This window comes from Melanotaenia boesemani, chromosome 8 (assembly GCF_017639745.1).
Source record: "Melanotaenia boesemani isolate fMelBoe1 chromosome 8, fMelBoe1.pri, whole genome shotgun sequence".
NCBI classification, from domain to species: Eukaryota; Metazoa; Chordata; class Actinopteri; order Atheriniformes; family Melanotaeniidae; genus Melanotaenia; species Melanotaenia boesemani.
This window is the reverse complement of record NC_055689.1, coordinates 31,852,918-31,869,856: the sequence shown is the minus strand read 5'-3', so window position 1 is coordinate 31,869,856 and position 16,939 is coordinate 31,852,918. Positions and strand designations below refer to the sequence as shown.

Genomic DNA, 16,939 nt, shown 5'->3' with positions numbered 1-16,939 from the left:
GCTGCCATTTGATAACCGAGCAACAGTGATCAACCTACAGAGTGAGCTCATCAGTCTGGCAGAACAGTGGAAGAGGTTGAAGACATCTGTATTTGATGAATACACAGCCAAGACAACAGAGGACAGGCCAGAGGATGGAGAAAATGAAATGGAGATGGTCTGCAAAAAGTGCACATCTTGCAAGGACTGCCCATTATGCTGCTACAGAATTCTGAGGCAGTACAACCTCTTGACAGATGCATACCACATCATTGCTCTTGCATACAGGTTCCTGCTCACCCTGTCTGTCACACAGGTAGCATGTGAGCGAAGCTTTTCAACTCTGAAATTTATCAAAAACAGGCTCAGGAGTTCCCTCTCACAACAGCACCTCGAGGCTTTTATGCTCATGGCTACCCAGCCAGATGTCTTAAAGATGCTAGACAACAACACGGTCATAGATTGTATTGCAGAGAGAAGTCAGCTACTGCAGAAGTTACTAACTGAGTGAGGTAATGATGCATGATTACTAACATACTTTGTATTATTACATGACTATCTATTGCTATATTGTATTTTCTTTCATTAGAAATGAAAGGATGAAATTTAAAATAAGCGAAAAAGACAGTCCAAAAAACATACAACTCATTATAAATGTCATAGCAGAAAATAAAGGTTAAAGGCAAGGTAGTGTCTCTCCATAACTGCAATATTACAACATATATTTTTGTTTTCTATTCACAGAGACCAGCATACATGCTCCAGAGAGGAGTCCGGTTGAGGAATGTGGCTCCATTTGAACCCAGCCTCCAAAAGCAGAAGACTGTTAAGTACTCAATACACTGATAGTACTTAATAAACTCAACTGATAGGATGTTGAGTTTACTATAAGTTTTGTTATTCCATTTCATAAATGTTTGAAGTGACATTATTCCTATCTTTAATATATTAATAAATAAACATTTTTTAAAATGGCTTTTTGTCGTAATAACGTTCACCTATAGTGGCTTATTTATGGTATAGATAATCTAATTCTAATGTCCAACATCCTGCTGAATCAATGAGTACTGAAGTTATAGAATCATTTAATTGTCAGCATTAAAATCCCAGCAGACATAAATGTTGCTTTTTAGGTTTGTAAAAAACACTTACAGTTACTGATAAATGCATCAATCAAAACACCAAATGCATACATTGTTTTTTTTTTTCATTGAGTTACATAAAACTTGTGCTGGCAGCAGTCTTGCTCCCCAGACTCAGAATTAAGTGGGCTGGTCTGACACTGACTCCAGGGCTGCTTTCTCCCCCCAGTCCGCCCCTGGCTGACGGTGGTGGAATTGTTCTTGGCCGCAGGGTTATCAGACCTCGGCAGGCTGGCCAAGACTCTGTGATTAACACCGCGGCCGGCATTACGGGGGTGACGGCGAGTAGTGGACCAAGTTGATTTTATGGAGTAAGAGTCATTGTACTGGAGCTTACCGCCCAATCCGCGGTGAATGTATCTCCGACGGGGCTGAAAGGCGATGTCCGGATGGATGTCAAGACCAGGTGGTGGCTGTGGAGTGCAGGTGTGGCGCCGAAGTTTTAAAAGTTCAGCAGCAGAGTACTGGATGAGTGCGCCTGCTTGCAGGTGGACAAGAGACACGAGGAGCCAGCCGACAGCAAACCAGCGAATGGTCTGTAGAATAAACATTGCTTCTTGTGAAGAGAGAAGCGTGCCCAGGTAGGAATCTGTCGGAAAATAATTTAAAATTTTACCGGTGAGCAGCGGCGACAGACACGCCAGCGTTCACTCAACCGGAAGTTGAGCTGTTACCCAAAAAAAAAAAAAAAAAGTAGAGGCGTTGGTGGGCCTTCTTAATAATGCTGTCTGTGTTTGTAGACCAGGTAAGGCTGTCTGTAATATGTAAACCGAGGTATTTGAGGCTGGACACCATCTCCACTGCTAAGCCCATAATGTAAAGTGGGGGAGGAGGGTGGCTGCCCTTCCTAAAGTCCACGATCAGCTCCTTCGTCTTTGCCACATTTAAAAAAAGGTTGTTATTCTTACACCATGCCTCAAGATGTTGTACCTCCTGTCTGTCTGTCCTATTCTGACTCATCATCATGGGAGATTAAACCCACTACAGCCGTGTCATCTGCAAACTTCACAATATGACAACCTGGGTGAGTAGCCGAGCAGTCATATGTCAGCACCGTGTATTGAGAGTCACTGGTAAGGAGGAGCGGCCATTGATCCCTACAGACTGTATCCTGTTTGTGAGGGAATCCAGTATCCAGTTACACAGTAATGGTTTCAGTCCAAGCAGAGCCAGTTTGTTTACAAGAGTTTGTGGCATGATTGTATTAAAAGCCGAGCTAAAGTCCAGAAAGAGCAGCCTGGCATACGTGTCCCGCTTCTCCAGGTGGGTGAGAGCCTGATGAATGACAGTTGCTACTGCATCAGATGTACTACTGTTATTCCTGTACGCATACTGGTGTGGGTCCACGCTAGTACTGATAGTGTCCCTGATGTGTGTCATTACCAGTCTCTCAAAGCATTTCATGACTATGGGTGTTACCGCCACAGGGCGGTAGTCATTCATGCAGGTTTTAAAAGAGGATTTGGTACTTTGTTTAAACCAAACCTACATTCAGCGGTCTATAAAGTCATAAAATCAGATGTAAGAGATCAAGTGTATCAGATTAAAACTGCTACCGGTCCCACACTTCAAAATACACATTATTAACATTTATGAAATGTTAAAGAAAAGGATGCAGCTCACTGATTATTATGCATGACTCCAGACATCAGATGGATTTTCCACATCAGACCAACTCTTCCACTACAACTAGAAGGACTCTGTTTCCTGATGAGGGACATTAAATAAAACACTTCTGTGAGCCAACAGGTTTCCTTTCTCAGTCAGAAATGTCTGAACAGGAAAGTTTCTCTTCAGTCTGACAGAGATTTTCATTCTCTTCAGTAACGTCTGCAGCAACAGGTCCCCACACATCTAAAGACCAGAGGAAATGTTGCTTCATTTACTTCATTCAAGAAAATATTAACATCATAATTAACATATAAATCTTCATTTCACAACATATAGGCCTCATACAATATGTCATTTAATTTCATTAACAGCTAAATCACTGATGGAAAATGCAGATTACATGTGATGGATTAAAATAATTACAACATGATTTCATCCAGAGGATAAAACAGTGGCTGCGTTTAAATGTCTGGAGTCACATTTTAAAGATTAAAACTGAAACGTTTCTTGATAATTTCACTTAAAAAGTTGATAAAAACAGATGTTTTCTTTTCTATGAAGTGTTAACAGACAGAAAGTAACTGGTAAGCAGTGCTCTGTGTTAAGTATAATTTAGTAGGAGAGACATTTTAATTTTTATCTACAGTGGAACATTTCTGAAATAAATAAAATACTAAATGAAACTGGTAATGTGAGGAGATGAAGTTGTTTATGTAGCTCTGCATTAGAAACTTCTCAGCAGGTATCTGATGGTTAGTTTCAGCTCTTTCATTAAATCTGATCTTCTTCAGCTCCCAGAACTCTGCAGCGGCTCCGTTGTAGCCACTAAACCAAAGCACAGAGCGGCTGTGTGCTTCTGACTGGTTCTGAAGTCCACCAACCTTTGTTATGAACATTCCCGGGACTGAAACTGTCCTGGAGAACCTGGAGGCTGAAACACCACAGTTCCCAGCTTTGGTTTCCAGTCCTGCACCACAAAGCGGTTTGATCTACGGTACCATGTCACACACCAACAACTAGATAACAGCAGACGTTTGTTGTAATTAATCAAGTAAAAACTAAGTAAATAAAGAGAAAACCTGTCAGAATGTAAAACATGTGGACAAAGTGAGTTGAGGAGCTTTACCCTCCTCTTCATCCCTGGTAGCAGGATGAAGGCTCCCTCTTGTGGTGTGCATCAGTTTTCACATTCCAGTTGTGAACCTGCAGGAAGACGTGGAAAAACTTCACTGAGCCTTTGGCAGCTTCAACAACATCAGTAAAGAGAGATTGAAATATCTGTAATATCACACTGTGTCAGTTTGTTCACAGGAGTCACAACCTGCAACACTGATGCTGCATTCAGGGAACCTGGGAAAGATGGGAGAGAAGACTTTCCAGCTTCCAAACAGTGTTCACATCAGCTTTCAGGCTGGAAGTAGAACTTGTAGATGTGAGATTTAAGTTTCCAAACACTCTGACTTCTTCATGTTAGATGTAGAATAAAGGAAATAATTCTAGAAGAAAAAATGCTTTATTTATTACTTTCTGCTGTTCCAGAAAAACTACCTCAGTTATTCCCTCATATTAGTTTGACATTTTCTCCATCAGATTTACAGAAACACTGAAATGAAGACAAAAGAAAATACTTTGTTCCTTCTTTCAAAGTTTATTTGTTTGTAAAAATTGACTTTGTTCTGACATTAAACATGATGAATGATCTCATTTATTCTGATCCTGGAAATGAGCCTTTCTGAACATCATCATTAGAAACCTTGTTTGTTGGTTGGTTTAGAAAAACAACAACATCTGATCTCTAGAACAACTAAAAGTAATTGCAAGTAGAAAATGATTTTTACATTTCCAAAGTGTTGAGAGTAAAATAATGTGTGATGAAGGAAGGTCTGCTGGTTTCTCTGTTTGGCTCCATGAAGTGGAAGAGAAACAACAACATACAAATACATCAATACAAATATTCAACACATATTTAGAGAACAGAGAAGTTCAGATTTTCATGTTGATGGAAATAAAAATCATCATTAGCAGTGATTTCCTCCAAAAAGAAACAAACAGGAAAAACCAGCAAATAAAAAAAAGTCAAATAAACAACAGAACAGCAGAGCAGAGACATCACAACAATGAAGTCTCAGCAACAAGCAGAGAAAATAACTTTACTTCACTTCACACAACTCAGCACTGGATCCAGAATCAATCCAGAGTCCAACATAGAGCGGTTCAGTGAATGTGGTCTGGACTCTTTGGAGGAGAGTCCTGGTTCCAGAGACGCTGTAGAAGGACAGAATACCTGCTCTGTGATCCAGATACACTCCTACTCTGGAGGACCGAGGACCTGAGATGAAGGTTCTGATGCTGTTGTACATGAGCTCATAACGGTTTTGGTAACAATCTAAAGACCAAGATTTGACATTAAATCCAAATCCACCATTATGTCCTGCTCTGCTGATATTCTTGTATGCGACTGCTACAGAAACGTTTCCTCTCATTTCCACCTCCCAGTAACAACGTCTAGTCAGACTCTCTCTACTCAGAACCTGACAGCATGTAGAAAATCTGTCTGGATGACTAGAATAAGACTGATGTTGATCCATTCTTGTCACTTTTCTGTTTCCCTCTGACAGTAACATATGTGTGTGTGCTGTGTTTGGATCCAGTGTGATTTCACATGAATATCTTAAGAATCTAGGTCTGCTCTTTGGTTCTGGTTGTGACAGTAAAACATCCACATCAGTGACTGTCGGTGAGATGTTTGTCCATCTGTCTGTCAGAATGTCCTGTAGTTTATCTCTGAGCTCTGACACAGCTGCTGTCACATCCTCAAAGTATCTCAGAGGACGGATATTGATGCTGGATGAGTGTGTAGACTCACTGAGTGCTGACAGTGAGGGGTAGTTGTGTAGAAACTGGTTGTGATCCTCTGTGTGTGAGAGCTGCTTCAGCTCAGCGTCTTTCCTCTTCAGCTCAGTGATCTCCTGCTCCAGCTTCTCCTGAAGCTCTTTGACTCCACTCACTTCAGTTTCCTGCTGGGATCTGATCTGCTGCTTCACATCAGAGCTTCTTTTCTGGATGAGACGGATCAGCTCAGCGAAGATCTTCTCACTGTCCTCCATTGTTTTATCAGCAGAGTGATTGATGGCCTCCACCTCCTGTTGAAGCAGCTTCACATCTTTCTCTCTGTCCTGGATTCTCTGCTGGATTTCTTGTCGACTCACCTCCAGCTCTCTCTGCCTCTCAGTCCTTTCTGCTGCAGCTGAGACTGTGTCGTGGCCTTTATGTTCATCCACAGAGCAGAGATAACAGATACACTTCTGATCAGTACGACAGAACATCTTCATCACCTCATCATGACAAGAGCAGATGTTCTCCTGGAGGTTCTTGGAGGGCTCCACCAGCTTGTGTTTCTTTAATGGAGCCACATCATAATGAGGCTGAAGGTGTTTCTCACAGTAAGAGGCCAGACAGACTAAACAGGACTTTATGGCTTTCAGTTTTCTTCCAGAGCAGAAATCACAGGCCACATCTTCAGGTCCAGCATAGCAGTGATCAGCAGGAGCAGCTTGGAGTCCAGTCTTCTTCAGCTGCTCCACTAAAGCTGCTAACATGGTGTTTTTCTCCAGGACAGGTCTCGGTGTGAAAGTTTTCCTGCATTGAGGGCAGCTGTAGATTCCCTTCTGATCCTCTCCATCCCAGAAGCTTTTAATACAGTTCATGCAGTAGCTGTGTCCACAGGGAATAGTCACCGGATTCTTCAGTAGATCCAGACAGATGGAACAAGAGAAGGTTTCTCGGTCCAGCTGATCTTTCTGCTCCATTTGTCTTCTCAGTAGCAGCGACCCAACTTTCAATGTTTCTGCAGTGAATGTCACCTGACAGCTTTTACACTATTAAGACTTTGAACTTGAACAATATAGATGTGAGTAGGAGGAAGAAGAAGGAGGGTACGTCAGATATCTTACCACTGGAAGGACCTTTAACCTTAAAGAAGTTACAGTAAGTCATAAAAATGGAGATGTTTTACTGTCTGTACAGAGATAAAAACAGGACAAAGTACAAATGACTCTAAAGATTCCTCGTGATTATGTTGACCTTCTAACTTTTAGCCCCTTATTTAGAAGAAAACTGACTGCAGACAAATTCCCAGGTTGGAGATGACGACAATCTCACTTTGAATTTGAAGTTAAATGTGAATTTAAAGAGAAATATTCAGGACTTCAACAGAAGAAACTGCACCCTGAAACTCCCAGATAGAAAGACGAAAATGTCCTGGGAAATGTGAGGACAAGTGGAAAAAGAATTAAGAAATGAAGAAACAGAGAAATAGATTTCCACTACATTTAGTTTTTAATCACATACTCTAAATGTTATCAACCAATCACTTCCATCGATAAAAGAAAAAAAGTCATTGAGTTGAATGACATCAAATTACATTTTTATATGTTTTCCTTTTGCCCCACAACCACACATTTTAATTGCAGGCACTATAAAGTCCTCTTAGACACTGCCAAACATATTTCATCTTAACAAAATACAAGGCTGCACATGATAAATTCAATACTACAGACAGATCAGATCAGACCTGGTTCTGGTGCTGAATGTCTCCTAATAAATCCATGTGGACTTTCTGGTGACTCAGAGTTCCATTTAAAATGAGCTGAATGTGTGTTGCTGAGTACAACTAGGGCACCTTTAATGAGTCTTTTGTCAACCCTCTAACATCTGAGCAGGATCTAGCAGAACTGGAAACCTGCAGCAGAAAACACAAGTAGCCAGCTGTGACCAACACATGGAGCCAAGACTCCTCTCATGTCCAAGAGCTGGAAAAAAGTCTCTATTAGGAGGCCAGTGTTGCTCTAACTGTCTGACTATCATTGACATGTGACATTGTGATGATCTAGATGCTCACTGCTTGGAGTTTACTTTGGGATCTTTCTGTTCTCTAGTGGTCAGAAGATGTTAAACACAGATTTAAATGGGATATTTATCACTTCTTAGTCTGCAGTTTGGTTTCTAAAAGCTTGTCTGACACGTCCTCCTTAAAAGAGCCAAAATAAAGTTTAGTAACAACCACGGGTAAAGCAACATCACCACCGTTTTGTCATGATTCTGACAGAAAGCATTTTCTTTCATTCTAGTAGGACTTCATTTTGTCCTTCTGGTCAGACATGCTCCCTCCTGTCAACCCCTGTGATGGGATGATGTGATTTTTCTCATTGCTGAATGGTGACACGCCTGAGTCCTGCCAGCCCACTGTAGCGTTTAGCGTCATTAAACATTAAAGATGTTTAATAAAATTATTAATTTTAATCATTTCATGAAATTATGTTATTAATTTCCTCGTGGGGCACCACCACACTGATAGCTTTATACTAACCTAATGGCTGTGTGGACACCATTAGAGAACTAAATTAATTAATTTAATAAATTAATTAATTCAAGCTAGAAATCGATCAGTTATCAATCAATCAGTCTCAGGATGCTACTAACGTGAATTCTTACGTTGAAGGGACCCATAACGTGGTTCAAAGGAGGAGTTCACAATAACCAGACCAGTTTAGGATAAATATGAAATATTTATTACTAATCATGCATAAATGAAAAGGAAATATTTACAAAGGACTTCGCATGGAAAAATGAATCAAACATTGTAAAATGCAGAATATGGAGTTCAAACCAAAATCTTATTTCAATGTGTCAGAATGAATGAAATGTATGCAAGAAATGAACAAAAGTTAATTAACCTGTGGTGTTAATTAAGCTAAGGTTCAGGACTGAGAAAGATCTCACTGAATCTCATCTGTTTAAACTCGAAGTTTAACTAAGATGTAGAACTACTAGGGTCACTGTCAGACAACCAACCATTCTTGAGCAGAAAAGCAGAGAATTGATCCGAGCAGGACTCGTCCGGTTCTGTTTGGATCGAGCCGACTTACGACCGTTGTGGTGACTCTGATGGCAAGTGAGGAAGTTGGCGCAGGTGGTTTGGATCCCGAGTGACTTCCAGGAAGGCCAGAAGATGCGTCACGTGGTGGTCCGAAGGTTTGGATCAGGCAGCTCTGCAGATGCGGACTCTCCTGCGGCTCGGCTGGTGGTATCGATGATGGACAGTAAATGACTTGCGGTGATATGGCAAAAGATGAAAAATGTCCAGCTTTAGGCAGTCCAGCTTTAGGTCAGTCCAAAAGAACTCTGTAGCACTGGTTCTGAAGCTTTGGTCAGCCTGCGTTAACCAGTTATCCAAAGTAAAGATCAAATTTTAGGATCAATATTAAAAGTCTAAAAGATCAAAAACATAACTAAAGAACAGCAAAGTATTAGCTGAAAAAGGAATGAACTAAGGAGTGAATCAGTCCAAAAAGGAACAAAATTGTCAATCATGCATCTTGAATGCAGGCCCAAACTTTAGTATCTGTAGTGATGTTCTTCACATCACTACAAACTTAATTCTCTGGCAGCATCTCTCTCTTTTTCTCTGGTGTTCAGACAAAATGTCCTAACTCTGGAAGAGAGCCATGTCTGGAGAGGAAGGTTGAAGACTTGGAGAGGGCCTCCAAGAGCAGAGAACTTGAAGTCAACTTGTAGCGGCGAGGACCAAAAGAGGAAGAGCAACTAAAACCTTTGTTCTGAGTTAAAAAAAAAGTGTTAGTTTGAAAACCTACCCCATGAAAGGATGTGACCATTATCTTGACCAATAACAGTCTTGTGGGCTGGTTTTGGGTCAAATAGGAGATAGAGGGCTGGTCTGATCATTTTGTAAAGAGTTATCAAATTAAACATTTTGTGAATATATCTATATATCCAAGTTATTAAAGCCTTAAATGAGACATCATTAAAATCCAGTGAATCATTGAAAAGACGAGAAAATAGTAAAAAGGTTATATCTCACACAAACACAGTAATAAAGTTTCAGGTCACCACTTAATCAAGCTTGTTGATTAAACCTTGTACACAATGATAATGATTATATGCATGTGCATGGTATCAAGATAAAACACACATATATATATATGTATCTATATAAATTAACATTTAGACTAGTAAAGTATAATCTTTTACTCTTCATCAAAAGTCTTGGTCTTCTCTGTGCTGGGACACAGAGAAACATTAAGACACTTTATTACCCTCTGGAATGTTAAGATAAACGTTCCTCAGTGTGTCCAGATGTCCTGGAAAAGGGGGTTTTCGTTATCAGTGAAAGAAAAACACCAGTTAAGAAAGAGACAGTTTCAAAAGTGAACATTGGATGAAGAGTTGCATCTGGGATCCTTTGGTGGTTAACGAAAAAGCAAATTTATGCTGCAGAAGATTAAAGTTCAGAAATTTCCCAAGTTTCGTAAATAACTTAATGAAGTCCTCCCCAGTCCATGTTGGAGAGAGTTGACCTTTGTTGACCTGTGGAGCTGGAAACCAAGTCATAAATGTGAGTCAGACCCCCACTTTGGGAGTGAGACCGTGAGTCTGTAAGGAGAGAAAATCCTCAAAGATGTTTAATTCAGTCACGATTAAACAAAAGTTCCAATTTTTATTTTGAAGATGCTGGAATCTGCTACACCACCATGAGCCACAACAAATCCACAGGCTGGAAGCACTGCAGGTAACTAAACTGGATGTCTGAATATATTTATGTCTCAGTCAGATTTCCATGCACATCATTCTGAGACCTGCTGCATGTTTGCATCACATAAAAATCTCTCCTCTAAATCAATGTTTTAGGACTAAAAACTAGATAAATATAAAATTCATAATAGGAAATAAAAAATAACAAGTTTCCTTCCTTTAAATCTTTATTGTGAACAAACCAGGCATAACAAGTATTTAGAGCATATTGAGTATAAAAGCTTTCACTGCAGTGTGATTGTCATTAAATCATGTCTGTGGAAGTCTGGCTGTTAGATGGATGAATCAGCTTCAGATGGAAGGAGAGTTGGGAGATGTTACAGCAGCACTTTTGATGACTAAATCCAGTCAGCTGTAACACATAATATCAATCATGTCACACAGAAAGTTTATCCACAAACTTTACTCAAGTTTACTGACAAAATACAGATTTTACTGCAGAAATTTTCATCTTTATGAATCAATAAAATCATACATTCAGGCCTGGATTACAGCTTTGAAAGTCCTTCTTTTTCCAGACATGTTTTTACTTTTCCAGCATGAATCTGATCAGTTTTTGGAAGTTTGCATCATGTTGCAGCGTTTGAATAAGATTGATGAAACATTAAAGCAGACAAAGTTATTAAGTGTTTTACAAGTCTAATTTAGTTGTAAGCAGATATAAACAAACAAGGAACAATAATTATTGATGAGACGTTAACTTTTTGTTGCAACTTTCGCTTAAAATTTACATTTTCTACTTCAGTATTTGCTTCTACACTACGTCTTTGTCTTTTATAACGGGCCCTGTGCTGTTTTAGGCTCCGAGAGTCAGAAATTGTTGCTGTGACTCAGTTTTTTCTCTCTTGGAAGCAAATTTAGTTTCATCCTGAACAATAAACAACCACAGATCCTTCTAAATATTGTCTTTCAGTCTGAACTGAATATGAACATTTCTGGGGGGTTTTGACTGAATATTTACGCTCAATTCATTTACATGTCCCTTAAACTTTTTCATGGTAAAGTTGGTTGAACAGAATCAGAAGCTGTATTTCATGACATCTTTGTCTTTTAATAACAATTTTGGAAGCAGATTCTTTCTTCTGCTTTTCACTGGCTGGAATATCACATTGACTGGAGTCATTTCATGTGAGACCAGTCAATGTGGCACCATGTGGTTTTGGATCAGGCCGGTTCTGGTCTCAGCATCAGGCCGGGCTGATTCTGACTGAGGTGACAGAACCTCCATGTTTGTGAAAGTGATCACTCTGAAATGTTGCTGTTACCTCTACATGAAAAGGAAACATGGAAACGTTGTGTTCTCACAATCGCACAAAAACTGTCTGGGACCAGAAACCCCGGTCTCCCCTCTACATGTCCTTTGTGACCCGTAACCCTCCCCTGCAGAAATTTTCATCTATCAGTGGCGTCTGAGGAGTTTGGAGAAGAACCCAGAAGAGGCTGGCTTGTCGGTCTTGGCCTGTTCGTCCTCTCTGAGCTTCGTCTTCTCCTCTCCCAGCCCCAGCTCTCCTTCCAGCTGCTCTAACTCTGACTGGTCCAACAGCTCAAAGTCCTCCACCTCGCTGTCCGACTCCTCGGCCAGCTCCAGCAGCTGGGTCGACTCTTGGAGCCTCGACCGCTCGGGGTCTTCGCTCAGAGACATGAAGCAGACTGCTGCTTCTATTCTCTCCTGGATGGCGGCTGTGACAGCGGTGGTGATGACGTCACCTGCCATCTGGTTGACCAACTCCAACGTGTTGTCGGAGGACTGGTCTTTGTGAAGAGAAGGTGTGAGCTTTGATTTGATTGGCTGCTGGGGCTGAGATGGAGGTGAGGGAAGGCCAAGGCTGAGGTCATCATCGTCGTCTCCGTTTGTCGTGCCGCCATTATCGAGGGAAGGAAACTCTGGGAGGTCGCTGGTGAAAGCTTCTTCTTTATCAAGATCTGTGAAGTAAAACCACATGTAACCGAGACAGGAAGCAGAATCAGACTTTAAACTAGTTGGGTTTGATAAAAAGCTAACAAGCGCACCCTCTGAGTTCTCCGTCTGTGGCGTGTGTCCCTCTGACAGGTTGAAAGTACCGTTGTCTGTCCACGTCAAGTCAGACACCTCAGTGTCCGATACAGACATTTCTTTACACACTGCAGAGTCCAGCTGGTGGAGGGAAAACACAAGGAGAGGTCAGAGCCAGGACTGAGCTGCTCATTGGAGGACTCTGATCTTAGTAGGTGGCATGCTGGTTAACTTCCTGAACAACACTAAGATAAAGGAAAAAGACTATAACAGCATGTCTCACACCATTCTTACATGAAAAGATAAATAAGAGAGATAAAGCAAAACCTATTATCTTATAAATTTACTCATATTATTTGGAAATTAAGATGATGATCACAACTAAAGGGGTTGAACTACAAGAAGGCAACATAGCAAATGTTCAGGACAGTTACAAATACGCTGGGATACCACAGGCTAATGAACACCATGAAGAAGCTGTAACACAGTCAGCCACAACCGAGGTCCTACAAACAGTAAGGCAGGTCTCAAAGAATCAGCTTAACAGGAAGAACAAAGTCCAAGCCATCAACACGTATTTCCTACCAGTCATCAGACATCCAGCTGGTATAATAGCCTGGCCAAAGGAGGAGATGGAAGCCACAGATACCAAGACCAGCTCCTCACAATCGATGGAGGGTTTCACCCCAGTTCCATCACCCTGAGACTGTGCACCAAGCAAAAGGAGGCAGCCTGTCCAGGTCTTGGGGAATGCCCCTTTGTCTGCATCTGATCTTTGCTGCTTCACACATTTACATGATCACACTCACCACTGAACAATATTAATTCCTCACATTCACTAACGTGCTAATTTAAACAGCAACCGTCTTGTCCTGCAGGTTTAATCAGTAGCAGCTTTATTTGTTGCTGGTGTTGTAGTTGTTATGATTCTTTTCCCAGTTTGATTTGTTATAGGTGCTCCTGATGATTGTCTGCTTTATTTTGCTATAGAGGCTATAAGATGTTTTATTTAAGTTTCTTTACAGGTGTAGCAGCTGGTTTCTCAGTTTTTTTGCTGTTGCCTCCTATCTGCTGTATCTTTGTCTCCTCTTTCCTTTCTTCACTCTCTCCTTTTTTTCTCAGCCTCCTTCCTTTTGTTCCCCTTGTCAGGTCAATAAGAGGAACAAACAACATGAGGGCAGGTGGATTTATTGCCTCCTGAAGTAAAGTACATTTCAGAGATAGACACTGGGTGCTGTGGAAATTAAAGGCAGCCATTTAAATATATACCAACAATATATACCATGTCACAGGGTGACAAAGCTTTACTTTACAACTATCCATCCTTAGGACCTTGTTACAGTCTAAAATAAAAATGCAGGAAAGACTGTGTCAATCTGCAGCCTGATAGTGACCTGACTCATCCCTCTGCTTAACATCAACTTCATTTAAGGAAGATGATCACAAGATTGTGGAGTTTGGACAAACAGGGATTTTAGGAGCAATATTTAACAAACCTTTGGCACACATAGATCATGTGTGGTGAATTTAATTAGTTTTAACTGGACCTGCCAGTCAACAGAAGCCTAATTAGATTGAGGGAAGATGAATTTACAAACCTTGGGGAACATAGAAGAGAGGTCTGACCAGTGGTGTAGTTTACGTGATACGCAGGTATACGCAGTATACTCACTAGAAAAGGTCACAAATTTCCGTATAACCACTAAAAAATGCTCAAAGATGCGTATCAACATGTTTCGTGACATAACTTTCACTTTCCCGGTCATAAATTAGCCACGAAGCCGGCCCGTTTAGACCATGAGCAATTCCGTCAAAAGTGACGTTGAACCGCCGCAGAGAGAAAGCAGCTCAGTCCTTAACAGCTGGTGGCTGGTTGCTAGACAACCGCGAATTAAAGAGTGGCGGATGAGAGGAAGAAGATGATGCAGCAGCAGCAGAAAAAGAAGAGGAAGAGATTTTTTGGGCGGTACGAGTAGTTAATGGAGAGGGAATGCAGAGAAAAAAACATGAAAAGAAAACAAAGTTTCAGTGTGTCTGTGAGCGTGTTGCTACTGGTGCTGTTTCCACTGTTTCACACTACAGTTATACAGATACACAGGAGAGCCTGACGCTGTCGTCCAACCTGGGCCCCGTTTCAGAAAGCAGGTTTAGTGATTTTAAAAACAGGCATCTTTGGTAAAAGTGGAGAAACGGAAAGTTAGGTAAATGTTGGACATTTAAAGCTGGTAGAAACTATTTAAATGTACAAAGTTAATGCTATATTAGCATGTTATTATGGTTAAATAAAAATGAAGACAATTTATAGTCATCTTAAATGTCCGTTAATTAGGACACCTTGTACACCATCAAATAAATAACTTACGTGTGTTATGTGTAGTTGTCTCATTATTCAAGCTATTCCAAGTGTGGAATGTTTGCCATGATTTTTATTTATTGAAAATGGATTTTTCTTGTTCTGTCAGTGGCTGTTCAGAGGTTAATTAAAGTGCAGCTGTTAATCAATTCACATCAAACTTCATTTATAAAGCGTTTTTCTTGCCAAAGGCAACACAAAGTGCTTTACATGATGAAAAAAATGTATGCATATTAAAGTAAAGCAAGCCTTCACACACTATATGACAGAAATTTAAAAACACACTCATCATTGTCTCTCTCAGTCACACAGACATCCACACACATGCACAAACAGAGCCGTCCCCCCTCCCTAAATTATACACAAACATGAACTCCACAGTTTCTGTTTCTTAGTACACAAATAATAAAAGTAATAAACATCTGGCTTGACGCCGCTGTGAGGAAACAATATCTTGGGGATCTGATCACACCAAGAGCCACCCATTTCCACAGAGACCAGCACAGCAACCACCCAGATCAGAGCAGGCCAGAGTCCACATCACAGCTGTAGGACTGCAGTGCAGAACCCCCAGCCACTGGGACAAGGGCGATCACCACGGCAACAACCCCAGTCCAAGCAGGCAAAGCTCCTGGGGCGAAGGATCCCCATGAGGAAAAGGAATGGCTGTTACACATCTGGTGTTGTTTACATTTAGATAACACATAACTTGTCTTTCATGATCTCAGTTATGTGTGGATGCAAACTTTAATAATTACTGTGGTGCTCATAAGCAAAGTATACTTTTATGAGCAGTTGCTGCTTTGGGAAGGGTGCTGGGGGACAGATGTTACACCAGGACATGATGTATGAGGGTGAGTGGGTGGGGGGGATAAGAGTATACCTACTAGAATAAACTAGACTACACCACTGGGTCTGACTCAACGTTCTCTTTCTCCGTCTGAGCCTGAATGAGTCTCTTCTCTGAAAGTAAGGAAACAGGATCAGATTCATTCAGTTTTCTGGTAGAATATGAAATAAAACAGTTTGGAAGACGCTGTGGGCTGACTGTCAAAGTTAGATGTGGGTCTGTGTATTTCTATGTGAAGAGAATATCCATGCTGTCTGTAAACTAATATCTATTGACTCAGCCACAGTGCTGGGATTTCAAAAGAGCATCAAATCTGGGTCAAGCTGACTCGTAAATGTCGAGTTTTAACCAACTTTACAATAAGAAAATGTACTAAAATACCAATTGTTGCTCTGTAGTTATAATTTTAACCCTTCTGCTCGGCCAAAGTCAGCGGCCATCTTTGCTATCCTAAAAAATAATAAATCTCTCGTTGCACTGAAAGATGCCACTTCTACATGAAAATATGTAAAACATCCCATGTCAGAATCTTGTAGTATTTTTACGTCTACAGATGTATGTATTCACCAGATTTACTCCATGTTTACAGAAAGTGCTCGTTCTCATGTGATTCTGACAAGGCAGGTTGTCAGATGACAGTATTTTGTACTAACAAGGAAATGCAAAAATGCAGTATTTTAGACACAGATTGTATATTTACCATGGTTTTCTTTGACTTTCTGAAAAAACTCCCCAATGCCAAAGTCCAGCTTCTGCAGAACTGGGTTCAGCCACAAACCAATGGCATGACATGAGATCAGAGACATTAGACAGTTTTATAACAAAGAGAGAAGAGTTGTCCAGTGGGTTTATTTACAAGCTATTGTTTAGTTTTATTTTGTTTTTTATGTGTGTGTTGGTACTTTGGTTGTTGTTGTTGTCTTGGTTATTTTTTAAGGAACTAATAACTGTCAGCTTAGTTTACCTGTAAAAGCTGTAGAAAATCCTCTGTTGTGTTTTTGTACAGGTGTAGCAGTTGGTTTTCTGGTGTTAGGCTGAATTGAAGGGTCGTTGCTTCTATCTACTGTATATTTGTCTCCTCATGGTCATAAAATCAGATGTAAGAGATCAAGTGTATCAGATTAAAACTGCTACCGGTCCCACACTTCAAAACACACATTATTAACATTTATGAAATGTTAAAGAAAAGGATGCAGCTCACTGATTATTATGCATGACTCCAGACATCAGATGGATTTTCCACATCAGACCAACTCTTCCACTACAACTAGAAGGACTCTGTTTCCTGATGAGGGACATTAAATAAAACACTTCTGTGAGCCAACAGGTTTCCTTTCTCAGTCAGAAATGTCTGAACAGGAAAGTTTCTCTTCAGTCTGACAGAGATTTTCATTCTCTTC

General features: G+C 40.6%; 2 protein-coding genes across 2 annotated transcripts; both read right to left on the bottom strand.

Annotated features, from left to right (window-relative positions):
• Nucleotides 1-4,715: 4,715 nt before the first annotated feature.
• On the bottom strand, nt 4,716-6,541 carry LOC121644036 (tripartite motif-containing protein 16-like). The gene has a single exon (XM_041991731.1). It carries the CDS (start codon nt 6,539-6,541, stop codon nt 4,883-4,885), a length of 1,659 nt encoding a protein of 552 aa, XP_041847665.1. The 3' UTR covers nt 4,716-4,882.
• Nucleotides 6,542-11,738: 5,197 nt separating this feature from the next.
• LOC121644993 (reticulophagy regulator 1-like) lies at nt 11,739-16,345 on the bottom strand. The gene is made up of 5 exons (XM_041993268.1): nt 16,240-16,345; nt 15,610-15,652; nt 13,935-13,962; nt 12,354-12,477; nt 11,739-12,266 (listed from the first exon to the last, which is right to left on the bottom strand). The coding sequence occupies exons 1-5, from the start codon at nt 16,343-16,345 to the stop codon at nt 11,743-11,745; spliced, it is 825 nt and encodes a 274-aa protein (XP_041849202.1). The 3' UTR covers nt 11,739-11,742.
• Between the last annotated feature and the right edge of the window lie 594 nt (nt 16,346-16,939).

What these genes read in the sequence shown, in the direction of transcription:
- LOC121644036 (XM_041991731.1), bottom strand. Translation starts at nt 6,541, where the DNA reads ATGGAGCAGAAAGATCAGCTGGACCGAGAAACCTTCTCTTGTTCCATC.
- LOC121644993 (XM_041993268.1), bottom strand. Translation starts at nt 16,345, where the DNA reads ATGTCTCTGATCTCATGTCATGCCATTGGTTTGTGGCTGAACCCAGTT. An exon ending in ACGGAGAAAGAGAACGTTGA is followed by an intron (nt 13,963 to 15,609) that starts GTCAGACCCAGT and finishes ACTACACCACTG; the next exon opens with GTCAGACCTCTCTTCTATGT. An exon ending in ACAGACGGAGAACTCAGAGG is followed by an intron (nt 12,267 to 12,353) that starts GTGCGCTTGTTA and finishes TTTACTTCACAG; the next exon opens with ATCTTGATAAAGAAGAAGCT.